This window comes from Vigna angularis, chromosome 10 (assembly GCF_016808095.1).
Source record: "Vigna angularis cultivar LongXiaoDou No.4 chromosome 10, ASM1680809v1, whole genome shotgun sequence".
Taxonomy (NCBI): Eukaryota; Viridiplantae; Streptophyta; class Magnoliopsida; order Fabales; family Fabaceae; genus Vigna; species Vigna angularis.
This window is the reverse complement of record NC_068979.1, coordinates 2,648,737-2,674,728: the sequence shown is the minus strand read 5'-3', so window position 1 is coordinate 2,674,728 and position 25,992 is coordinate 2,648,737. Positions and strand designations below refer to the sequence as shown.

The window sequence follows — 25,992 nt, the reverse complement described above, 5'->3', positions numbered from 1 at the left end:
TTCTACACTATTAAATATTTCTTATTTTTAACTTTCTACACTGTTAAATATATTTTAATTTTTTTAGTATTTATATACTTTCTGTATATAGATTCGAATAGTTGTAGTGCTTGAGAATAATTTTTCTCAATGGAAACATTTTTACGAGCTCTTTTTATCAATATCATTTCAAGGCCTTTCTCGTATTTTCTAAATAAAGTTTTTTGATAGTTAAATATAATCTTGTATTATAATATAATTACTTTTTTTCATAAATCTTAATTCATTATTGATTTTAATTATAATACAATTTAGATATTTAAAAGTATTTGTGTATTATAAACTTTAGTTACGAAAAACAAATATTTAACATATGCATTGTTTTGCATGCTGATATATTAGCACTACAAATTAATATAATTCCTTCATTTCTTTAGAGAAATTGAAATTTAAGATTATCTATATTTTATTGATCCTATATTGAGCTCGTTTTCAAAATTTGGAATTTGCACATGGTAATAATAGTAAGTATGAATTTAATTAAAAAACATAACATCCCTTCATATATAAATTTTTCATACATTTAATTTGCATTTGTCTCAAGAAAAACATTTAGTACTAATCATGTAAGTATTTAATTGTTCTTAATTAATTTTTATTTGAACTAAAAAAAACCTCAAACAATGCAAAATTTTTCCCCAATTTATTTTGTCAAATTTAATTTTCGTGTATTGTAATTGTAAAACGGTTGACTAATTAAAATTCAACAGAGATAGGACGTTTTTAATTGATACAACAATCACTATTAGCATGCACGGAAGATAATGATGACATTGATATAGATGTTCACACAAACACAGTTGGGATAGATGCAGAATACGATGCATAATGATGATATTGATATAGATGTTCACACAGGTACAGTCGTTAAGTATTATACTTGGGATAGCCAGCAATGTTTTGCGAACTCACTTTCTCTGAAAATTATTATTATTCTGAAAATATTGTTCTTGAGGATCAACCCCGAAGAAAGCGTCCAGGCCCTGTTTTTCCTGGGGGAGGAAAGAAGAACTCGCTGATGACTGTTGAACTGACTTGGATTCCTCCCCTATATTATTGTGAAATGAGATACCACTATGAGAAATGCTGGAAAATCCAAAATCAGGGACTGTCGAGAAACCCCCTCTTTGGCCATGGCTATGGGCACGTTCCTGGAAACATGCTTGAATTGTTATATTTTCCTCTACTGGTATTGAGCCTGAAAGAGTATTAAATGCAAATTCTAGGCATGGATCTGACCAAGAATCCATAAATGAAGCACCGAATTCTCTGTCAGAATTATCGTAGTTTATTGTTTCAGGTTGTGGCTCTTCTTCAAGAATTGTTTTGTTTATATCAATTTCTAGTGCGTTCCCAGATTTAATACGTTGGGGTTCTCTTTCGTTAGAATTCCTGGTTATACTGTCTTCATTCTTGTAAGACTCTCTAGTTGCAAATTTTGGATCATTTCCAAAAGATGTGGAGTAGGTTGTCACCTCGGGCTGGTTCAGGTCTTGTTTTGATGTGTGGCAAACAGTATTAAACTCTTTCTTGGTCTGGGATTGGTAGGGATTATCATGAGTTTCTGCATTGATGCTCTTCTGCTCCATACTCTGAAGTGACTCCTTATATGGGGGATCACTAACATCAGGAGTAACAGGTAAAATGTCCGCAGCTGGTGCGTCAACTGGCAAAGCACCTGAAAGAGTCTTAATTGCAAATTCTAGGCAAGGATCCGACCAGGAGTCCCCAAAAGGTGTGGGGAACTGTGAATACGATCTTTCATCATCGGCATTTTCATCTTCATACCTCTGCATTTGTTCATTGGGAACCGTTTGAGCATCATATGACTTCTCACTCTTGATCAATGATTCACCACATAATGTTTTCAACCTGTCAGATGACTGGACAACAAGTTCGGATTCTTCCCTGTCAGGATGATACCCACACACTCCATTAGTTAAATTCGCAGTAGCAGCCAGTTTGTCATTGCAGGACTTTTGAGGGGCGAATTCGGCAGCTTTTTCAGTAGGAAGTACCTCGGGTTCATTGCCAGCAAGTCGCTTTGACAACCGCCTTGACACTGTAAGCTCTTTTTTGTTCTTGGATTGCTTTGAATTTACACGTGAGGTTTTGTCACCGCTGCTTCCTGTAACATTCTCAACCAACTTATTTTTGGGAGATGTATCAGTTTCAGAAACCCTGGTTTGTCCATTGTCAGTTGAATCTTCAACTGGTAATGCACCTGTGAGGGTTTGAATTGCAAATTCCAAGCATGGGTCAGACCAAGAATAATGAAATGCAAAGGAATGATCAAGTTCTGATTTCTCATCGTTATTTATTTCTTCGCCATCAAATTTCTTCAGTTGATTGCTAGTTATGGGTGTGGTTTCGGGAAGTTTTCTGCCTTTATTTGACGACTCTCCATTTATTGATGCATGATCTGCAAACTCCGTAACTGGCTGACCATCACTTTGCTGCAAGGTTGCTTTGACATCACCTTTAAACTTTTTACTTTTATAAGATGTTTTTTGGGAACTAGAGTTGCTCATCAGCTTGGGTTGAAATCCAGCTAATCTTTTTGAAGAACGACAAAAAGTTTGTTTCTCTTCCTTGGTTCTGGATTTTGTTGAGTTCAATAGCACTTCTCCTTGCTCTTTATATGAACGCTTAATTTCCAGTACACCACTCAGCTGCTGAGATGATTTATTTGTCAAATCAGTGTCTAAAATACTTACACTTTTTCCCAACTTTCTTTTAGGAACTTGAAGAGCCTGTTCATTGGCCACGTAGGTCAATTGGTCAGGTTCAGCCCGAGAAAGTCTCCGTGAAAAACGGCGAGCCACATTGGACTCCTTGGTTTTGGATAAACTACTGTTGCTGTGATTCTTTTCTAGCATATCATCTGCACAATATAAGTAAAAAATTCATCTTCATCACAGAACTTATTTTTCTGATTCTTTCAACAATATACCTTTTATTAGCGCTAAACTACCTGAATCAAATGTTTTCATCATTCCGGGAGTGTGTGCAGTTGCATGCTCTAACGATTGGCTCTTCACATCAGGTTGACCTTGTAGAATGGAATAATACTTATCATTGTTATTTGGATAACCTTGAAGAATAAAAAATCAGCTAATTCTAAAATATAATTGTTTTGTGATTTCTTACCTACAGAAAACTGTTGATTTGCTGCAGACTGCGTTAGTTTCTGCCTTTTGCCAATAGATGATGGCTAGATTGAACAAAAAACAAAACGAGATTAATAATTTTTTCTCAGTTTGATTTCCCAAATTAAAATATAAATAAATAAATAAATAAATAAATATATATATATATATATATATATATATATATATATATATATATATATATATATATATATATATATATATATATATATATATATGATTTATTGGGAGACCATACTACAAAAAATGCTTAGCACCGGAAGGAGAAGCCTACATTGGTACTAATGGTGGAACTTCGGACACAAGCAATCCTAAGACAATAATGGGGTAAAGTTTTCAAAAGGTGATTGCATAAAAAATTGCAATTGTTATAGCCTTCACCTCTTCCAGATTCTTTTACCCCTCCACCGACTCTGTCTTCTAGCTAGGCACCGAAGTCCACTCCACGTCTTTATCTCCCAACTAGGCACTGAACACACACACACTCACAGATCTCTATACAGAACTCAAGTACACAAGCTTAATTCACACATACACTCAAAGATAGTTGAATATTATCGTAGGTATTAACGTCATGGATTACATAATTATAGCCCTAGATTACAACCGTTCAGTTTGAACAACATTTAACAACAAAACTAGCTCTGGAAAGAGTTACAACCCTAACTCTATAAAGAGATATAACACCAACACAAGTATGATTTGGACCTGCTAGTTCGGGTCCAGGATTTGGGATTAGAATCAAGTTCCAAAAATAGAAGCATTAATTAAGGTTTGAAGATCAAGATTTAGAACCATGGAGGTGTTGGAGAAGAAACCAATCACGTGGAAGGAAAAGTCGGGAAAAAAAATACATTAACAATATGATGGAACCTAATCTGTCAACAGCAGAGAACAAGTGGAGGAAAAATAGAGTGCAGTGATTTCCTGGGAAGAATAAGGTTGGGAAAAAAATTAATGAAACATACCCCATTATATTCGAGTACCAAGTGATGGGCAGGCTGCTGAGTTCTTCTGACCCATCAATCAAGCATTTGAAGACAAATTGAGATATAGCACGATTGAGAGATAAATGAGTGGGCAAGAATGTCAACCCAAAGATAACTTTCCACATATTGTGGACACGATGAATCTTTTACTTATTTACCTATTTCTTTTAGGAGGGTTGTTAGGTATATTGTTAGGAACAGGGCCTCCAATTAATAAAGTTTACATCAAATGAGCCCTAGGAATCAAGTGGGTCAGCTCTGATAGTTGGGAAGTGTTAGTAAAGCTGCTGTAGTGGTTAATTAGTTGCCTTGTTCTGAATAAAGGTAGAGAAATTAATGGGAAGCAGTTAAGTAGTCATTTTGTCTAGGGTTGGATAGAGTAGCTTCTCAAATTCCTAGAGAGTAAATAATTTCTTTTATCATCCTTCCACTTGTTGATTGACCCTAAATCACGTACCATTGATCCAAAGTTGGAGAAGGAACTTAAATAATTTTTTTTTTTTCAGTTAATCTCCGCATTGTGAACCAGTATCTATCACATACCATCATATATCATTAGAATGCCATTGAAAGATAATATAGAAAGTGCAAAAAGCATTCAAGGCACGTTCTGTTGAATATAGAAATTAATAAGTATGCAGTTATCAGAATTTTGACAACAACTCAAACTTGCTTATATTGCAGCTTGTTCAACCTAGTCCAATGAGATTTACAGAAATTTCCTTTCTCTTAATCTTTTAACAGTTACTAAAAGCTACCATTGTAAGATAGAAATTCATATTAAGTAGACAAGCCTTACACTTATTCCGTCTTCATCTTGGATTCCTCTTTTATAAGGTTTAAGCACGCACTTATCTATATCGCCAGAATTAACATAGCGCAGTGCATCCTTCTTGGACCGAAATACATATCCACTCACTGGATCTAAATAAAACTGTTGAAAGTATGAACCAATCATAATTTACATAAGTATTTGAACATCTGGAAAACTATTAAATGCAGTATATTACACTATGATGTAATAAACCAAACTGGATATTAAATGCAGTATATTAAATGCAGTATATTACACTATTCGCTAACCACCTCCCAAAAGAAGAAATACGAAAAAGAAAACTAGATTTGACAGAAATGAGCCAGAGAGCAAGATTATATATACATAAATATCCGTGTGTTTTATTTCAAATGGGAGTGTTAATATACTCATACTTGTTTTGTAGGAGTTTGTTAGCATGATAAACCTTTGGGAGTATTTTAATAAGTCCAAGTTGTAATTTCCCAAAACACTACATCTAAAACACAGAGAACAATACTAGTTGAGCGGGTGCTAATATACTACCATTTGTTTTATAGGGTTATTTTAACGAATCCAAGTCTTTCCATGATGGCATAATCTTTATAAAACACATAAGAGTATATTAGAAAGTTCAGTGTTGAAAATTTTCCCCTTTTGGGTGGAGAGGGACAGCAAAGCATATATCTGTCAAATATCAATGAATTCATACCAGATCTTTCTTCTTGCCACTACCACCCTTCCTAATCTTGGCTTCTGTTATCCACCCAGGTGGTAAATCCTCAACTTGGGACTTCTCGACCCAATCCTAAAATATTTTCAAAACTATAAAAACTGCATATTGAAAAACAGTTTTATCACAATAACTCAATTTCCAAGTTCTAATAGTATTCAATGGACAAAATAGAAACTCATCCAATCCAATGATCAATTTCACGAACAATATTTTAAAATGTACAATACCGGATCTATCCTTTTGTCATTACTGCCCTTCCTAATTTTGACTTCTGTCATCTGCCCAGGTGGTAAATCCTGTATAGTGGACTTCGCATCTGCATTCTAAAATAAATTTCCAAAATTATAAGGAGTGCATATTCGGAAACAAGATTATCAAATGGACCTTAAGAATCAAATAGGCCAGCCCTAATAGTCAGAATAGGCCTTGTTAGGAATGCTGCTAGAGTGGTTAATTAGATAGCTTGATAGAAATAAAGGCAGAGAATGTAAGTGAAGGCAGTTAGGTAGTCATTTTGTTTCGTGTGTGAGAGGGTAAGCTCTTAAATTCCTAGTTAAGAGATTATTTTGATCTTTCTTGCCCTTGTTGAACCTGGAATGGATACATTGATCCAAAGGTGGAGAAGGAATATTTTAGTTAATCTCTATATTCTGAACCAGTAACCATCATACATCTATAGAATAACCCACTGAAAAATAGTATAGAAACTGCAAATGTAATAGGCAAGAGCACGTTGTATTGAATATAAAAATTAACAATGCAGTAATGCATGTAATTACCGGGATTTTGAAAATAAATACACCTATTTACTTTTTCAGGGGCATAGACTTAGTAGAGAAAAACCTATGCACTGACAGTGTAAAATGATTTCGTACAGTCATATCACAATCCACCATGTATGGTAAGTTCGTTGATTTTTACAAAATTACTTTCAAAGTCATACCAGCAATCATTTACGATTGGATGACAATGAAAAACTATTTTACACTGTCAGTTCATGAATATTAGACTTATCTATTAATCAGATTGCTATCAAAACAAGTGCTAAGTCCATGTGATTGACAGAGTTTTCTTTCCTTTTATCTTTTAACAGTTAACAGTTAGAACCAATGGAAGTTAGTCATACTTGATATAAGCTACCATTGTCAGATAGTATAATTCATATTGAGCACACAAGCCTTACAGATACTTTGTCTTCATCTTGGATTTGTTGCTTGTACGGTTTAATCGCACACGAACTTATATCACCAGACTTAACATAGCGTAGTGCATCCTTCTTGGAGCGAAATACATATCCACTCACCGGATCTATATAAAACTGTTGAAAGTATAACCCAATCATAATTTACACAAGTACTAAACATTTAGAAAACTATCAACTACAATAGATTACAATCTGACGTAAAAAACCAAATGAGATTTGATTTGCTAACCACCTCCCAAAAGAAGAAATACAATTTAAAAAACTAGAGTTGACAGAAATGAATGATCATATAAATCATAAATATACATTTTATTTTGTTTCAAATGTAACAAAGGGGGGCTGTTACTCTTCTCCCACTTGTTTCTAGGACTATTTTAGCATGCTACACGTCTGACAGTATTTTAACAACTCCAAAAATATAATTTCCTAAAATACTCCATCTAAAAACAAGGAAGTATACTCCCATAATTTTTCTAGGATTATTTTAACAAATTCAAGTTTTATCTTAAGCCCTGTGTTAAAAAATTTCCTCTTTTGGGTGGAGGACAGCAAAGCATATATCTACCAAATATTGATGAAATTTCTTACCAGATCTTTCCTATTGCCAGTACCACCCTTCCTAACCTTGGCTTCTATTGTCCAACCAGGTGGTAAATCCTCAACTTGGGACTTCTCGACTGCATCCTAAAATAACATTTCGAAAATTATAAAAACTGCATATTGGACAACAATTTTATCACAGTAACTCGTAATTTCGAAGTCCTAATAGTATTCAGTAGACAAAATAGAAATTTAACCAATATTCAGTTTCATGAACAATAATTTAAAAGGTAGAATACTGGATTTATTCTACAGCCATTGCTACCCTTCCTAATCTTGACATCTATTATCTGCTCAGGTGGTAAATCCTCAGCAGTGGACTTCTCACCTGCATCCTAAAATAATATTTCCAAAACTATAAAGACTGCATATTGAAAACCAATTTTGTCAAGATAACTCAGATTCCCAAGTTCTAATCATATTCCTAAGATAGACTGCACCTCGAGTTTTATTCTTTTTAATAATTTTGGATAGTACTGCAACAATTGTTTTGATGTCAAAAGCATTCATGTAAAGATATGATGTTACATGACTTTCTGTAGGAACCACAAATCATGTTAATTGAAGTATATTTATTTCACACCATAAAACAATTTCTACAAGAGGCGTGTTTCTCTCTGCAGGTGATTAAGAAAGAATTCCCGAAAGATAGTTTATTCAATCTTTTAGCATGCCACACTCTCAAATTCAAGGCATTTTCATTGCCTAATCATTACTTAGAAGTGAGAAGAACCTATCATAAGCTATTCAACTTATTATTTAAATTTGGATTTTCAATCAGAAGGGTAGTATATAGTATTTATTCAAAAAGCTTGTCAGTACAAACTTAAGAAAACTTTTGCATTGCTTCAACATCTATAGGCTGAACAGAAATACAACCACGAGTAACTTCTTTATAGAGCATTGATGGTTCAACAAGTAAAAATTTAATATTCCAGTTAAGTCATAAACACTAGACCTAGCAATGAACAAGATCCATGAAATCAACAAGAGAATTTAAAGAAACCTTTGATTAATAATTTCAGCTATAATACCCACAATAATTAGTTATAGCCATGTTTCAGAATACCAAGGATGATAATGATAGTACCAAGGCATTGATGACACCAATGACAGACTACCAACTAGATACAAGTCACAAGCATATAAGAAAGTCAACAAACTAAACTGGGACTAAAAATGTCTTACCAAAAATATCACCAAAGAAGCTCAATCCAAACTGAGCACGACACAAAAAAAGAGTGAACAAGAAACTTAAGTAGACCTTAATGCAAGTATTCCATCTTCAGTGAACTTGTTTTATTGCAGACTGCATCATCATTTCATAGCTTAGCATATACAATTTGTTTATTATGGTTGTATTTTCAAGTTAAAGTTACAGCTTGATTCTTTAATCACAAAGATAGAGTAAACAGAACTCCTGAATTAATTATCTTTAAATCTCATGAAACTACAACTTAATGAATCACAAAATTCCAATTATGCGAATAACCAATTGTGCATGAACTACAACAGTTTAATAAATGATAACAAGATAAAATAAAAACTGTAGGCTTGATTATGAAGTTTGCAGCAAAAGAAGAATGAAAAAGAAAAATAGAGATGAGAGATACAGAGATACAAACATTGCTTTTGCGCATCTTTTCCTTCTTGGAACTGTGACTGTTGATGTTTATAGTCTTAATATAACGTAACACCTCTGGCTTGGAGTAGAATTTGCGTCCAGTTGGGTCAATGTAACACTGCAAAAAGAAACAGAGATTTACAGCATGATGAGATGCATCATTATGGCAACGAACATATGCACAACAGACTCACCTGCATATATTACTAAAAGGTTTACTTTACTATTTTAAAAGTAATTAATAGAGGAGAGTGAACATACAAAAGATAAAGCCACATTGCTGTAATGCAATTAATACATCAAATAATAAACAGAACAAGAGATTAAAATATCAAGAGGTACATGATAATATGTTCACATCAATTGAAGAGTGTAGTATTTACTGTTTTACCAATGAATATAACCATTATAAATATTTTGAATACGACATTGAAATGTGTGTCCCAAAAACTAGTTCAAACCAATGCTCATCACTAGCCAGGCAGATCAGGAGAACAAAACTGCAATTGTCCTACATACTAATAGACACAACTGCAATTAAGAATTAACACATTCTATATATTTTTTTGTTGACCCTGTGATAATCCTGCTAATAACAATCCAAGCATTGAGCAGCTAAAGGTCCTGTGGGCTGCCAGCTAATATCCTCCTGATTCACATTTTCAACCAAAACTTTCCACTCCATATTCTTCAATGGACATCTTTATTCATGTTTCAAATGTGAATCTAAGAAGTGGTGCACGTTATAGATTTAGGCTGCCAATGCTAGGAATCCTATCTACTAACTAACACCAACTGACGTTTATGGAAGAACAAGAACTCACTGCAGTCAAATATAAGAATAGAAAATAGACACAAAAAAGACAGAAGATGGCCTAATCAAAGTTGTCAAGGTCTGTAAAAGTAATATTGAATCATACTTAAAAAGAGACTTTGTTACCACCTTATACCCACATCCCATATGTGCACCACTTTTTCGAGTTTTGGAGTCCACAATCCAACCATCAGGTAACCATTCAGGATGTTCATCTGATTTCTGTACGGTCTGAAATTATCAAACATCAGCAAATGGGTGAGTGATAAGAGTTTAGCTAAAATTTGGAAAACAACATCCAAGAACAAAATATAAATTCAATAAAATTTTGCACTTACCTGTTTGGAATTGCATTTTGTGCTATTGCTGATCTGTCTATTGGTTGCTTCAGATATTTTATGTTGAGCTTTACCCATTCTCAAACGTGATGTAATTTAAGAGAATCTTTCAGCTTAGTTTCAAATTTGTGTCATCTGACAAAGCCCAAAAATTCTTCCTTTTAACAAGTAATTCCCTCATTTACCAAAACCAAAAAATTTCATTCTAACTTGATTCATTGAATCAAGGAGGACATGCTATCAGAGCGCATATTAGAAGTTGTGGCTTGACATCCAAGATAGTAGTTACCATATAGGATTGCATTTCCAGAGACAAAAAGACAGTCATATTATTAAAAAGAGAAGGAAGATCGGATAGGATACAACCAAGTGGCATCTAAACATGAGACATATTGACTAGATTAAACAAGATTATAAAAAAATAAAGATTAAATATGTTTTTAGCTCCTAAACTTTGACATGAAATTAGAATTCATCTCTGTTCCAAAGTTTAATACTATTTGGTCCCCAAACTTTGACATGAAATTAGAATTCATCTCTGTTCCAAAGTTTAATACTATTTGGTCCCCAAACTTTAAAACACATGAAAAAAATAGCAACATTGATTAAAATAACTATATACATTCATTTTTAAGTTTAGAAACTAAAATATATCAAAGTTTGAGACATAGACGATTTTCAGTTTTATGTTCAAGTTTAGGGATTAGAAACATGTTTAACTCAACAAATAAATACCTCAATATAATATGTTAGTATCATTCTCCTCTACTATAAAATAGTAATTTCACATACATTAAGAGAGAAAATTTTAAAACATATTCCCCACCAAATTCAAGATTAGTGGAAAAAATTACACGGGTTATGAGTGGCCCCAATTGAAGTCTATGAGTAATGAAATAGATAATAGAACTAAATATTTGTCCACCTCTTGAAAATTATCCCTAAATTTTGTTTTCAAAACATTATTACAGGACGTGCACACAAAACACAAAAATAGCCATAAACTAAAAGATTACAGTTTACTAAAGAGTATGCTAATCGTAAATGTTCAGCTCCTCGCCCAGATTATACAATCCTAAGATCCATGCTATTGTTTTTCATCTCAGCTCTGAAAATATGGCCGTGTCCATAGCACCAAGTGAATATGCAGTTTCTGTGACTGTGCTTAGCTTCTCTCTCTGTCCTAACTCTCTCTCTCTCTCTCTCTCTCTCTCTCTCTCTCTCTCTCTCTCTCTCTCTCTCTCTCTCTCTCTCTCTCTCTCTCTCTCTCTCTTTATATATCAACATTTTATCTATTTTCTACCTGTTTTGTGCATATTCACCACAACTTACGGCATGTAAGATGCATCAAACCAGGATCGTCTGAATAAATTGCTGATTTCGCATAAAATAAAGGTACTGAAGACGACTCTAGCCGTTTGAACCTAAGACGACGTCACCAGCACACAACGATTTTTCGTTTCTCGTTTAGCCTCTCTATAATGGTAATCAACACAGTAGAATAGCGAGTAAAAGAAGATTTTCATGCTCCTCACAAATGCATCATTTTGGCTCGAATAAACATGTTAAAGTAAAATCAGAGAACAAAACATAACGCAGTATCAAAATCCTAAACCTTCTTGCTTGAAGCGTGTAATAGATTACCCTAATCCATCGATTCTGGATCCGAGACTTGTCAAAGCTGAGACAGTCAACAGCTCAACTTTCAGTACCTTCAGACTTCAGAGTTGAGTGATTGGTGATTAGGGATCGAGGAGGATTGTCCTGATTTAACTAATTTATACGATAAATAGACGATACCAAAAAAATACAGATACATCAACAGTGACTCTAGATATCAAGTCTCACTCCTACCGTAAAAAAATGTCATTTTCTGTTTTTCTGTCAATTTAATATAGATGTTTAAATATTTCTTAAAACAAAGTGAATGGTAATTGTTTGTTCTGTCGAAGCAACTTCGTTGATTCACACGCTATCAACAGCTCTTTGACCGGTGTACCTCATAAATGATCAAATACTTACCTTTACCTTATGATAATAAATAAAAGTTAATTAGTTAATTTACTATTAAAATTTAATATGCTATTAAATTTTCAAAAAATAATTATAAAAAATAGTTATAAAGTTTAAAGAATAAAATTATTAATATGGTAGTTTATAATGATAAGGACAAAAATAGTTTAAACCTTTTCCTATTAAACATATGTATAGTATAACACAATAAATAGATCTATTTCTGTTTTTGAATAAGATAAGTTATCCACATATTCTTATGGTCCACGTGTTATAAGACTTAAAAAATTAAAATGATTAAATACATAAATTAATTTTTAAAAGATTTGTGTATGGTTATTTTTTATCTGCATAGTAAAAAATGTAGACATAAAAAAAGAAAAAGTTATTTAACCTAGTTAAATAGCACGGAGGGTAGGCACGCGTTGAATTGCGGAGAAATATTATAAGAGACCTTCCTTCCTATGTCCGCGTGATTCAGATTGTGCAGGAGAAAAACCTGTGAAGGCAATCCCCTTTGCCACACAATCCAATTTCCTGCGATCATACACCTTTCAATCTTCTCGTAATCTACCTTTTTCAAAATCCACTTACCACCTGTTTGATTCCCTTTCCAATTTGGATCCACGAATAATAAGATATATTGATTAAGCCTTTTCCCCAAATAATAGACATAGAAGAGTAGATAATCAAAAGTACCAGCGCGGAGTTGATCGATTTGCAAATCTGAGAGTAAAACCTTGTGCTGCGATTACTATCAGTTTTTTACGTCAGATGGCGTTTCAGGAAAAGGGAAACAGGTTTAAAAGGCAGCCAGAGAAGAATTCTTCGGCTTCAAACAATGGAAGAACTCCAGGTGCTGTCAAGTTCTCTAACGACACGGAAAGACTTCAACATGTTAATAGCATCCGCAAAGCACCAGTAGGGGCTCAGATGAAGCGTGTTATTGATCTCCTTTTTGAGGTATATATAATTCTTTCATTCCATCTTTTCTATATTACCGTAAATATTTGTGTTATGGTTTATTCATCTTTAGTAAAGACCGAATGGATCAATTAGTGTAAAGTTGTTCTAGCACAATAGGTAGTGGCAAAATACAGTTAAGTTATACGCAGAACCCATGGCTTCTTAGCCTAGTAGGATTGTTTCTCGGGAAACATATTTGTGATTTCTAAATAAAGATGCTTGATCAGCAGTGTTGAATATACAGCTGGAATATAGAACTCTTGATGATCCTGACTTATTCAAGTGTATTGTCTTTCACGTAAGATACTTGATTTCTAAAAAATTGTTCAATGTACTTTGTTAATATACAGCTGGGTTATGCTTAGAACTCATAATGATCCTAACGGATCGGTATTGTTGTCTCTCGTCTTGTGGTCTCTAAAAAATGCACAAGGACCAGTGTCGAATATGCAGTTAGGTTATACTCAGAATTGATAGTGATTCTAACTAATTCAAACAGGATTGTCTCTCGTGAAAAGTGAAAAATACCCGGAGTCTTTAAAAATATGCTTAATCAGCAGTGTCAAATATGCAACCGGGGTTATTATACTCAGAACATCTAATTGTCCTTATGACTTGAATAAGATTGCTTATCTTCTGTTAAAAATGTTTCACTTTAAGGATCTTGATAACCAGTATCCTAAAGACAGTTAACAAATTCAAAGTAAAAAGCCTTTATCAGAATTCACATTGAGAATGCATAGCAAATCCCAATGGAAGTGGATTAATGATAATATTTAATTAAAAAATTGAATTCATTTACCAGTGTCCTAAGGGAACAGTTAGCATTTGGCTAATTGTAATATGACGCTGCTGATTATTGGTAAGAGGATGGGAAATAGTATATGCTTTACTTTAGCCTTCTGTAAGTTATTTTGTGTCTGATGGTCATTCTGAATGGTGGTTAGTGAGTGTCATTGATGCTTAGTGTTTTTGCTTTACAGACCCGAAAGGCTTTAACGATGGAGCAAATAAATGAAGCGTGTTATGTGGACATGAGAGCTAATAAAGATGTTTTTGAGAGTATGAGGAAAAACCCAAAAATAAAATATGATGGGGAAAGATTCTCTTACAAGGTAACTTCTATTAACGTGTTACTGTATCTACACTTTCATGTTTCAGTTTTAGGTCCATAGTTTGGTTTGTGATACTGGCATTGCTTTTTCTCTGCAGTCCAAGCATGATATTAGGGACAAAAGTCAGCTGCTTGTCCTGGTGCGTAAGTTTCCAGAGGGTATTGCTGTTGTTGACCTAAAAGATTCTTACCCAACTGTGATGGAAGACTTGCAGGTAAATTATTCTTGTTAGTTAATGTGAAAACAAACTTCATTTTAAAGTGGATACAAACCTCATTTTATAAAATCGATATTAGAATTGAGTTAAGTTTAAATTTCACTTTCTTAAGATCAAATGTTTCTGTAAGAGAGTTGTGAAATTCTTTTAAGACGATATATGGACAAACTAATATAGTGTAAATATGTATAAAAACTAGTTATATTATGTCTACCCATGGTCTTAGCTCTTTCAAGGAAAGGAACAAGTCCAAGTGTATATCCCACCCTTTATTTGTGCTTTCAAGCACATTCTAAATAGTTTCTCTCATTTTTTTAATTTATTTCAATGTTTGTACTTGAAAATTTTCTTTTTCATGCAATGAAACTCTATTTAGGCAAATTCATAATGTGGATGTCACGAAAATAATAAATTATTTCAAGTAAAGTTGTCTCTAACTTTAACATAATGAGATTTTCACACGTTAAATCTACATGAAGTTATAAGTTAGCATAACTTGAAGAGGGTTCAGAGGCTGTCTTTCATACTTTAAATTTATGTGTATTATTTTGAAAGTAAAATGGCATAGTTGAAAGATTGAGTTTCAAATATGGTTAGCACTTGCTTATGAGATTTTCACACGTTAAATCTACATGAAGTTATAAGTTAGCATAACTTGAAGAGGGTTCAGAGGCTGTCTTTCATACTTTAAATTTATGTGTATTATTTTGAAAGTAATGGCATAGTTGAAAGATTGAGTTTCAAATATGGTTAGCACTTGCTTATGCCTTCTTGTTGTGAGTATATAAAACGGAAGTATGGAAATCCAAAATTGCTTTATACAAGGACCAAATTTTGGAATTTTATAACTTCAAATAAACTTTAGAATCTTATAACTTTAAAATATGTTCATGTCAGTTAAGTATAGGTGCCAAACTAGAAAATTTGGGTGAACCAAATGTGATCTGATTTTTGGACTAATTTGCTTATTCACTGAAACATCACATCAATTAAATTTTAAAATCATTTTACCCCTTTCTATGAACATCGAGTTGCTAGTATTGAATTATGCCATTATGGCTTGTATTGAGGAAATGGATTTTTCTCGTATATGGGATTTTGAATTCTCTGGCATTACTTGAGCAAAAAGCTGAACTTTGCATGTCATTATTACCTGAAGGGGTTCAGTTTTGTACCAAATATTCATTTATTAGTGACATTCCATATTCTGTTTAACATATTATTATTTTATTATAAAAAAATATAAATCTCGTCCAAACCACCCTTCAAAAAATTTATTTTTCTTGGGTCTTACATTTAGTTTTTCCACGTCTTCCTTCGTTAGCATACTTTCGTTTTCTGTTTTTTTTTTTGAAAGACCATTCTGTGTCTCTGCTTCTATAGGTTGATGTGATACTAAGATAATACATGAGTGAAACTTTGTGGTGTTATTTTTTTAAAAAAATATCCAAAGAATTGAACTACTTAAAAATTTAATTTGCAACATCTAATACTTGGATAATTTGTAGTGGTGAATGGTGATTTTCTTAGAGCAGCAAGGAGTCAAAAATTAGTTAAATAATTGGTTTCTCACGGAACTAGACCGTTATTGGGTTGTAGGCTTTGAAAGCTTCAAGGGAGGTTTGGCTGTTATCCAACTTTGACTCACAAGAGGACATTGCCTACCCGAATGATCCTAAAGTGCCCATTAAGGTGGATGATGACCTAAAACAGCTTTTTCGGGAGATTGAATTGCCTCGTGATATGATTGACATAGAGAGGGATCTACAAAAGAACGGAATGAAGCCTGCTACTAACACTGCAAAGAGGAGGAGTGCAGCGCAAATGGAAGGCATTTCAACAAAGCCTAAACCTAAGAAGAAGAAGAATGAAATCACTAAGAGGACCAAGCTGACTAATGCCCATCTTCCGGAGCTTTTTCAGAATTTAAAATGATTCCTGACTTAAGAACAAGTGGTGAATGAATTCATATAGCTCATCTGTTGACATACAACATGTGGTTAAAAATTCTTTAAGTCGTTCAGATGGGTATTGGCTTGTTTTATTGTATTAGCAAACTGCTTCTGGTTTTGGATGTACCTCATCAGTTGGAGAGAAACGATGGCCATAGCAAATACACAAGGCATTCTTTTTATCTACACTTATACACCATTCTAAGGCTGAATGGTAATGATCATTTGACTCAGTGAAAAATATTCGTAAAAGGTTCTCAGTGGTATTTTCTACCGTTGTTAACTGATATTCTTTTTTACTTTATACACATTAAGGTTGTAGTTCATCATTCGGGGTTTATTGCTCATCTTAATAACATGTTATGATATATTGCTACTTTAAGTATACATACGAAGAGTCAAATGCATTTTGCATCCTGAAGTCTGACCCATTTTCACATGTCGTAAAAGTTATATATTGTAGCGTTTGGCTGAAGAAGTGGTGCCGTAATCAATTATTATAAACTATTACAGAAAGTACAATAATTGTTCTAGTCGAAGTGCTTCACTGACATAAAAAGGCAGTAGCATGTATGCCATAAAATCTTAGATTTTGATTAATAGAGTTTATAGTTTAAAAATATTCATTTAGGACACTTCGGTGTAAGACAGTTTACTTTAGTCTCTTTTTTAACTAATACCATAAATAAACAAGTTTATGGGTATGTCAGTTAACTCCCTTAATGAATTTCACGTTTTAGATAGAAATGACAAAATAAAACCTTTTAAAATATATTACCGGATTCAAATGTATAATAATGCAAAGAATATTAAAGCATAAAGGATTAAAAGCAATGTTTAGAATAACGCATAATCCTCAAATTAAACATGAAAGACATTCTATTGTTCATGGTAATCACAAAATTCTTAAAACATGTTATACGCAAAATAAGAAAGATTAGAAAATTAGAAAATGTACAAATTTTAACAACTTTTTCTTTTTCATATTTTTTTCTTTTATTATGAAAGATTATGTAACATAGCAAAGCATATCAAACAATGATACAAATAATATTTAATAAGTCAAGCTACATACTAATTTATTATTCTAACTATTCATTTAGTAATATTCATCTCACTTATCAACTTGACATTATTCATATAAATATAGATAATTTCTCATATTTCATTGAGTATTAGTATCAAAGACTGACTTTTATATGAGATTTCTTTTAATCTTTCTTAGTATAACACCTTGTACATGCGTTTATTAATTAACAATATTAGAGAACCCTAAAATCTCAATATGCTAAAGTAATTGAATGCTTGCATCACATTAACATAGGTTTGCCTCCTTTGTAATCACAAATTCACATAAACCACTCATTTGTGATCTTAACATTGAATCACCTGTGATTTCACATATATTGTAAATCAGAAAATTCAATATGTTTCTCTTCTCTTAAATTCCTTACTCTTTTAAAAGAATCAGTATAAAGATTTTGAAAATTAAATAAATGTTAACTTTCTTCCCAAATATTTAATTCACAAAGTAATTATATCAACTAATCTAGACCAGTAGATATATTTTCAAAAGATTATACGGTTATCGATTCATGACTGATTATTATAATTACAGGAAAAAGCACGTATTTTAATAAAGAATGAAGTTAAAAGAGCATAATGGAAGTAAATTAAATTGCTAATATTTTTTCAACAGTAGTATTGAACAACTATGGGAGACAAATCTTCTTCCCTTATTTCTATGCTAATTTATCCTCTTCAAATCAACAGATCCAAATAGTACATATGAAAAAACAACACAGCGAACAATATTTAAATGTGTAACAACATATAAGAAATGGATGAAAATTTGGTGTTTCATTCACCTAAGAAACTTAGGCACTAAAGCATGCAAAGAATTTCCTTGGCGTAACTCCACGGCTACGAAACTTTGCAGCTGTCTCCTCTACTTCCAGGAATTCTTCACTCTTCTGTGCATCCACACATGCCCTTTTCTCTTCAGCTAATCGGTGAATTTCCGCAACTTTATTCTTCATTTTTTCAACACACTCAGCCTTCTTCCTTTCCAAATTTTCCTGTTGAAAACAGTTTTTTTCAAGTGATGATCTTTGAACACAAATTTAACATAATCAGTGTATATGTACATCAAGGCAACCATGCTAATCACCTCAATTTTCTTGAGTTCTGCCTCTATTGATGCTTTCTTGCTATCCTCCCACAACTCAACAGAAGAGTGTTTCTTGTATGCCCTAAATATCATTTCACGTTCATGAAACTCAACTTTTAATTAATTTAAGTTTAATTTAACATTACAAATAAAATTTGTGTTTATTTTGAAACATATATTTTGAGTATTGGATTAGATATTAATAAGTAATCTAACCATGATGATTCGATTGAAATAATAAACTCAACAAATAAACTCTAGTCTAGAGTTCTAATACAGTTAAAAAATTTATTTTAAATATAACTCAATTTTATAAAACTAACTGACTTGTAAGAATCAACGATATTTGATTTGAATTAGCAACAAGAAATCTTATTTCAGATACATCAAGGTTTATCATTCTTAAAATTTGATCTGTTACATAGCCTCGTGCAAAAGCTCTCACAACATAAATAGTTATTCTTCCCTATTTGGATTATTTAAGGTGACAACTTGCCTGTTCTCTGCCTTTGTCTTTTCACTTTCCTCCCATGCTTTGATTAAAGCCAATCTTTTCTCTGTTAAAACTCTTGCAAGCATAACATCTGGTGAAACAATGTGAAAAAAGGTTACCTATCTCTTGAACATTCAGTAAGTACATAACAGTTTGTTAAAGAATGACCTTTGCTGACTGAATCCTCGGCATCCTTTCCAGCAGGATGATCTTCAACCTCTATGAAAAACATGACAGAGAGAATGAATAGTAGTTGCATAGGATATATAAATACTACATGCCCAATGCAAGTACTTCTCCATTCGTGCAAGTGTAGCAATTATATTGCCTAAAGATTCATTCACGTTGTTTAAAAGATCAATATATAATAGTTATATGCCACAGGGACTCTAATCTAATGATCTATATTACCTTACACGTATCAAAGAATACAATAGAAGTAAAAGTCTTAACCAGAAAGGAACTTTAAGTGCTTTGTCTTAACCAAAGCAAAAACTACTCAAAGAGGTAACCAAAAAGATAAACAAACTGAATAAACCAAAGGTTCAAAAGAAAGAGCCAGATAAAATCAAGACACAAGAAATGTATAATATGATGAGAAAACCATCTTGGACACAGAGAAGAACAGGCACCAGAAAAATTATTCTTCAAACTTTATTAACTTCGAACAAAACAGGACTAAATAAAGAGAAGAGGCAAGAAAGAAAAGAAACAGAGAAAGTAACATGATCGTCAATTCTGCTTTCGATCTACGCATTAATCACATAGAAGAGTTTATGAAAACACTAGCAAAAACATCCTTTATCCTTCAAACACCAAGAAGAAAAAAAAAATGCATAAACTGAGTTTCTGTTAAGCTTAGTAAACAAAATCATATTTAAATTTTGCTTTTAAGCTGTGGGTGTATTACATATAGGTATGGTGTAAAACAAGAGTTAGAGATTTACTTTGAAAAGGTGGAGAAGGAGAAGCGACGTTCTCGTTTGAAGGGTCAGGTTTATCTGATTCTTTTTCCTGAAGAGGAGGAACAGAGTCGACAACAACATGTTGATCGTGCAACTCTGGTTGGGTTTTGTTTGAGACCTCTTCTCCCATGACGGCTGACTTATTCAGGAAGGTTTTGAGTTTTGAAATGGATGAATACGGAGAGTGTTGTAAAGTTAAATATATAGCATAGCAAAGAGAGTGAAGAGGTTGGAGAAAAAGTTAAAATTTGTGAATAACAAGGTTGCGAGCTGACAGAGTAGCCTCGCCTTGCACAACAACGTAAGGGCGCGGCGAAGTTTCAAGTTGGGCCCAAACACAAGTACGCGAATATTCACGGCATTGTTGTCTTTAATAGTACTTAGTTACCACCTATGATTTTCATTTTCTCATTCTTTTGTATGTTTCTCCTCGTTTTTTTCTGCATCGCCGGGAAAATACATCGGATTTTATAATTTTTCGAGAGTAAATTTGATAATATACTGTTATCAGTTTAAATCTAGACCTTAAACCTTAAATCAGTACAGTCATAGCACAAATACCTTAAACATACTTAAAGGAAATTAAAATTTAAGCATGTTGTCATTGGAAGATCTCAAGGACTGTTTGAAATTAACACAAAGGAAGTAAGAGTGAAAAGAAAGTGATGGGAAAAGGAGAAAAGATTAATTAGAAATTATATAAATAATTACTATTACTGATTATGATGTAGCAATTTAAGAATGATAATATATAACACTCATATTTTGACTCTATAGGTTGCTTATAATTTACACCATTTAGTAGCGCGCTTTTAGCTTCATTCGCTTTATAATCTCAGATAGACGTGTACATGCGACTATTTTTTCATGGTTTGACGTCAACTTCTTGTCACGTTTTACAAAAAAAAAAAAAACAAAGAAAATGTTAATAGAATCTTTGTTTTCTTAATAATATTGTCATTGGTATGCATTTATCTACCTATTTTATTGATGATTATTAACTGAACATCCTTAATATAAAATTTGATCGATTTTGACCTATTTTAAAATCGGTTGCATATGAAATTTTGATCAAATCAAATAAAAAAAGATACTATTGATCTTGGTTTTGTTTGTTCAGGTTTTCCAATTTGATTGTTTACAAAAAAATTCATAAATATATAGATATGTACTTGTGGTATTTTTCAAAATTTTATTTGAGTTCAATTTGAAAAGAGAGTGCAGAACTAAAGAAATTCAAAAGGAGTTGGCCATCTCCTGAAGCTTATTATATACTCACAAGCTTTCGATGTTTGACATGATTAAGTTAGTCAAAAAGTTTAAAAAATACTTTATTCTGGACATGACATATGGAGTGTATTTAATTTAATTTAAGTTTACAGTCATTTAGTTTAATTTTATGGCATGATGACATGCACATAATGTTGAGAAATTTAACAGGTAAAATAATTGAGTGATAGAATAGTTCCCTCAGTCACTAATAATAGAGTGGCACAAGTTGCTCCGTTAATTATTTTATTAATTAAAATAACTAAAACAAGTTTTTTAATATTATATTGTGTGAAGAATTTAAATATCTAATAATAGTATGAATTAAATTATTAATATTATATTATGACAACAGGAAAGACTTGTTAGGTTTTGGTGCAATTGTGTTGCGGACTTTGTGTAAACACAAGCAAATTGTTAGGGCTTTGTGCAATTATGGACGTGCAGGAAGAAAAAGCCATGAGCAAATTCTTGGCTATCCTCAATGTAGATTATCCCATGGCCGAGCCCAATACAACATGCAAAAGCCCGAAAAATTTGCTTTATGAACATGCCAAATTGATAGGGTGGCGAAAACCAAAAGCATATTTTATAGCAATGGCTTTGTTTATTGTGACTCTAAGCCAATGATCTTTTCCTTTACTTATTGTCCCTTTTCATCTGTCTCGCCTGTTCTGAAACTTTTACATGGTTTACAAAATCCTTGTATTTTAAAAAGCGTAACAAATTTATAGATTATTTCTTTGAAGGGAAAATCAAACTTTTGGGATCATTAAAGTCTAAGTCCTGAAAGAATGACGTGAAACTTTTGTGGGGTAATTCCTTACTTCAAATCATACTAAAACTGGAAATTCTGATGCCATGATTTAGCTTCCCTCCATATCAAGTATGCTTTCCTTCTAAACTATCTTTAACTATATCAGATTGTATTTAAATCCTTTATTTGAGATTGTTGTATCCACAAGAGGATTATCTTCCACAAAGTTTTCCTTCTCTGAAATTCCTCCTGGGGTTTGGTGAGATGTACCTTGAGTCTCTTTTGTTGGTTTTCATAATATAATATATATATATATATATATATATATATATGTGTGTGTGTGTGTGTGTGTGTTTCTTTTAAGAAATTGATTATTATAATTTGTTAATATCCAGTTTTCAATCATATACTAGCTTCGAATGTGCGATTTTCTAATATCATTTTTTTCTTTTGTCAGTGGCAGGGTGTAACAGAAAGAATTGGACGAAGTTATCTAGTGGAGGAAATACATTCCTACATATCTACCTTCTTTTGTCCCAATTATTTCAAAGGTTCAACTCTATTTTGTTATTGATATTGTATAGAAATATTAAACTTTTATATGATGCTTCAAATGAGGGTTATAACCCATATATATCACTTATTGTTAGATGCTAATAGAGTTCAAACTTCTACTATATCCTTTGAATTAAATAATTTTGAACGTATATAATTTATGTTGTTTTATTTGTAGAAAAAGTTTGATTTGAATACATATATTATGTTTTTATATCTTCACCAAGAAATTTATTATATTATGATTGATTATTATTTGTTGTTGATGATTGTCATTAGTTTGATCTTATGTAGCTTATTAAATAACTAAACTTTTCCTAATTGCTATGTGAAAACTATTGTTCGTAATTGCTATGTGAAAACTATCGTTCGTGCATGCATGATGTTTTCTTTTATTAACTTTGTTTTTATCTTACCATTAGTTTTTTATTACTTAGGAATAGATATCAAAGACAATTTAAATTTTTTTTTTCATTTATAAAATACTTTTTAAAGGCAAAACTAGAGCACAGACTTCAAAATAACCAACACTTTATAAAAAATAGTTTATGTTCATAGGCTAGCATAATTCACAGACCGTATTTCATATTTTAATTATCGTTTTCTATTTGTCTTTTCATTCATGTTTTCGCCTCTAAAGGCAGGTGCTGAGTGTATATTTGTTTGTTTGCAGTAAAATGTCAATTCGAACAAACAAAATGAAAGCCGTAGGTGTGTTGATGAAGCAATTGGCAACATCAAGGAGGAAATTCCATGAAAAAGGAAGAGATGAATCATTTGATGGGGAATTGGAGAACTTGTGGTTGGTTCTGAACAATAAGAGATGAGAACTCTGAAGCAGTTAAAATATTTGAGTTTGCGTGGGATATCAAGAATATTCGAGCTTCCATCCTCCATTGCTAAACTTGAGAGTCTACTAATTCTTGATCTGAAAGCATGTCATAATTTGGAAAGACTGCCTGATGATATTTCATCAATGAAAAGTCTAACACATCTGATTATGTCTGAGTGTTGCTTATTGGAAGGCATGCCAAAGGGGATTGAGAAGCTCACTGATCTCCAAGTACTCAAAGGATTTTTAATAAGCACTTCTAAAAAGACTCCTTGCAGAATATCAGACCTTGGAAATTTGAAAAAACTAAAACGACTCAGCATAAATATAGGAAGGGAGGCCATGATCAGGGATAAAGAGTTTGAAAGTTTGAAATATTTTTCAGCACTTAAACATCTCAAAATATCTTGGAGTGCGTCTGACCCAAGGTATGCTAAATTTCCTATCTATTTGCCAGCAGACTTGAGAAAGTTGCATCTTGAATGTTTTCCTGGAAAAAGTTTGCGAGAATGTTTTCCTGGACATAATTATATAAAATGTTTTCAAATTTTCAATATGATACCACGTGAGCTACATATAACTGGAGGAAAACTAGAAATTATACATGACATGGGATTGCTGAATGTGAAAATTCTGCGTTTAAAGTACCTTAAACAATTGAATGTTAACATAGACAACTTGGAAGCAATTTTTTATGGGCTGAAATATGTAGAAATTATACAAATTTCAAACCACTCATACATTGAGCACTTCTATGACTGAAACTTCTAATATGAATCAGATACTTAATGAAATGAGATTGATAAATTTAAGTTTATATCAAAATGTTCTATATATTTATTTTCTTCTCTAATTAATATATATATATATATATATATATATATATATATATATATATATATAATATGTTCACATATTATTTTATTTCATATAAAAAATATAATTTTAACTATACAGTATAAGTTTTAATAAAAAATTATGGTATATATGGATAAGTTAGATACATTTTTATTATATTTTATTATATAAGGGAAAGAGACTTTATATTTATGCATTATATTACAAAAATAATAATAAAATAAATTTAAATTATTGTAAGAAAATATTTTGAACATAATATTATAAGTCAAATATGAATCTTTATATCACAGTTTTGTATATTGTGTAATTTTTTATATATTACATTTTATACGAAAATGAAACGAAATAACATAATATCACTAAAATAATTAAAAAATAAGTTCAATAATTAAAATAAAATGAAATTGGATAACACATCATAATAATTAGAAAAGTTTCGTACACAGTATTAAAATTCAAAAGTGAAAATAATTGAGTAAAATAATTATTAAAAAGAAAAAATAGAAACATTAGGATACATAAGAAAATTAAATAATTAAAAAAATAGATAATTTTATTTTCCATGACAGAGTTTAAATGTATTTTTTACGTAATTTTCATATTAGGGGTCAATATTAAAATTATTCAATAAAAAAATTAGAATATACATCGCATTCAGTGTATAACACATGTCAACCAATACATAAAATTACATCATGATAATCATTTTTCAAACATCTTACAAAATGGAAGCATATAACCAAATACATCACATATTAATTTTAAGAAAAGGTACAAACATAAATAAAAAAAATAACACCATTAGTTTGCAAATTTCATTGCTCATTTCTCAAATTTCTTTTCAATGTCTTTAAATGAAGATTTATATTTGTTGGCTGAGAATCTAACATTCAATTTTTCAAATTTATATGTTTCTATAAGCACATAAATAATTCTACTTCATTCAAAAAAATACTTTAAAATAATGTGATTACTTTATTAGAGCGAATAAATAAAAATAAAAAATATTTTACATTCAAAGTTTATTGATAAATTGATAAATTAATAAAATTAACAGCAAAATTAAAGTCTAAAAATAAAAAATAAAAAATAAAGAATATCTTGCTTTCAAAATTTATTGATAAATTAATAAAATTAAAAGTCTAAAATTTGTTTAATATTTTTTATTTTTTCTCAACTTTCATTAATATAAAGTTAAATTACACACTTATAACAGTCAGAATAAAATAAAAACACAAATAAAATTGGAAGGATAAACTAATGTATCAAAGTCAAAACATGTTCTTATGAAAAATAAAATTTTCTCAATAGTCTTTTAACAAATTAATAAAATATAAATAGACAGGAAAAAAAATCACACAAATGTGCATAGCTTTTAAAGAGTAATCTCTCCGATTATAATAAATAAAACACCCTTAAATGACAGCTTCCTTTAAATCCCTGACAAACCTACCAAAATCATATATTGTTCTCGAGATACTTATACAATATCAAACAATCTTGCAACGAAAAACTAATAT

The 25,992-nt window shown here is 31.6% G+C and overlaps 4 protein-coding genes across 8 annotated transcripts; 2 read left to right on the top strand and 2 right to left on the bottom strand.

The window, feature by feature from the left end:
* Nucleotides 1-790: 790 nt before the first annotated feature.
* Nucleotides 791-12,122, bottom strand: LOC108335644 (methyl-CpG-binding domain-containing protein 13). 4 transcript variants are annotated; one of them, XM_017571705.2, is made up of 12 exons: nucleotides 11,923-12,121; nucleotides 10,308-10,442; nucleotides 10,099-10,200; nucleotides 9,157-9,273; nucleotides 7,520-7,615; nucleotides 6,911-7,045; nucleotides 5,955-6,050; nucleotides 5,704-5,799; nucleotides 4,998-5,132; nucleotides 3,190-3,253; nucleotides 3,014-3,091; nucleotides 791-2,923 (listed from the first exon to the last, which is right to left on the bottom strand). In XM_017571705.2, exons 2-12 carry the CDS (start codon nucleotides 10,383-10,385, stop codon nucleotides 948-950), a joined length of 2,973 nt encoding a protein of 990 aa, XP_017427194.1. In that variant the 5' UTR covers nucleotides 10,386-10,442; nucleotides 11,923-12,121; the 3' UTR covers nucleotides 791-947. The 4 variants fall into 4 exon arrangements, with proteins under 4 accessions (XP_017427194.1, XP_017427196.1, XP_052725191.1 ...); XM_017571707.2 differs by having other exon boundaries at nucleotides 11,952-12,121; XM_052869231.1 differs by lacking the exon at nucleotides 4,998-5,132 and having other exon boundaries at nucleotides 11,952-12,122.
* Nucleotides 12,123-12,741: 619 nt separating this feature from the next.
* Nucleotides 12,742-16,853, top strand: LOC108334593 (transcription initiation factor IIE subunit beta). Its single transcript, XM_017570458.2, has 4 exons — nucleotides 12,742-13,283; nucleotides 14,270-14,401; nucleotides 14,499-14,615; nucleotides 16,218-16,853. The coding sequence occupies exons 1-4, from the start codon at nucleotides 13,095-13,097 to the stop codon at nucleotides 16,551-16,553; spliced, it is 774 nt and encodes a 257-aa protein (XP_017425947.1). The 5' UTR covers nucleotides 12,742-13,094; the 3' UTR covers nucleotides 16,554-16,853.
* Nucleotides 16,854-18,219: 1,366 nt separating this feature from the next.
* On the bottom strand, nucleotides 18,220-20,537 carry LOC108335506 (remorin). Its single transcript, XM_017571530.2, has 5 exons — nucleotides 20,181-20,537; nucleotides 19,402-19,452; nucleotides 19,237-19,324; nucleotides 18,741-18,822; nucleotides 18,220-18,648 (listed from the first exon to the last, which is right to left on the bottom strand). Exons 1-5 carry the CDS (start codon nucleotides 20,326-20,328, stop codon nucleotides 18,448-18,450), a joined length of 570 nt encoding a protein of 189 aa, XP_017427019.1. The 5' UTR covers nucleotides 20,329-20,537; the 3' UTR covers nucleotides 18,220-18,447.
* A 1,901-nt stretch (nucleotides 20,538-22,438) lies between these two features.
* Nucleotides 22,439-24,384, top strand: LOC128194222 (disease resistance protein RUN1-like). 2 transcript variants are annotated; one of them, XR_008245561.1, is made up of 3 exons: nucleotides 22,439-22,483; nucleotides 22,682-22,775; nucleotides 23,453-24,384. XR_008245561.1 is itself a non-coding variant. In XM_052869229.1 (2 exons), the coding sequence occupies exon 2, from the start codon at nucleotides 23,603-23,605 to the stop codon at nucleotides 24,371-24,373; it is 771 nt and encodes a 256-aa protein (XP_052725189.1). In that variant the 5' UTR covers nucleotides 22,509-22,775; nucleotides 23,453-23,602; the 3' UTR covers nucleotides 24,374-24,384. The 2 variants fall into 2 exon arrangements, 1 of the variants encoding a protein (XP_052725189.1); XM_052869229.1 differs by lacking the exon at nucleotides 22,439-22,483 and having other exon boundaries at nucleotides 22,509-22,775.
* The last annotated feature ends 1,608 nt before the right edge of the window (nucleotides 24,385-25,992 follow it).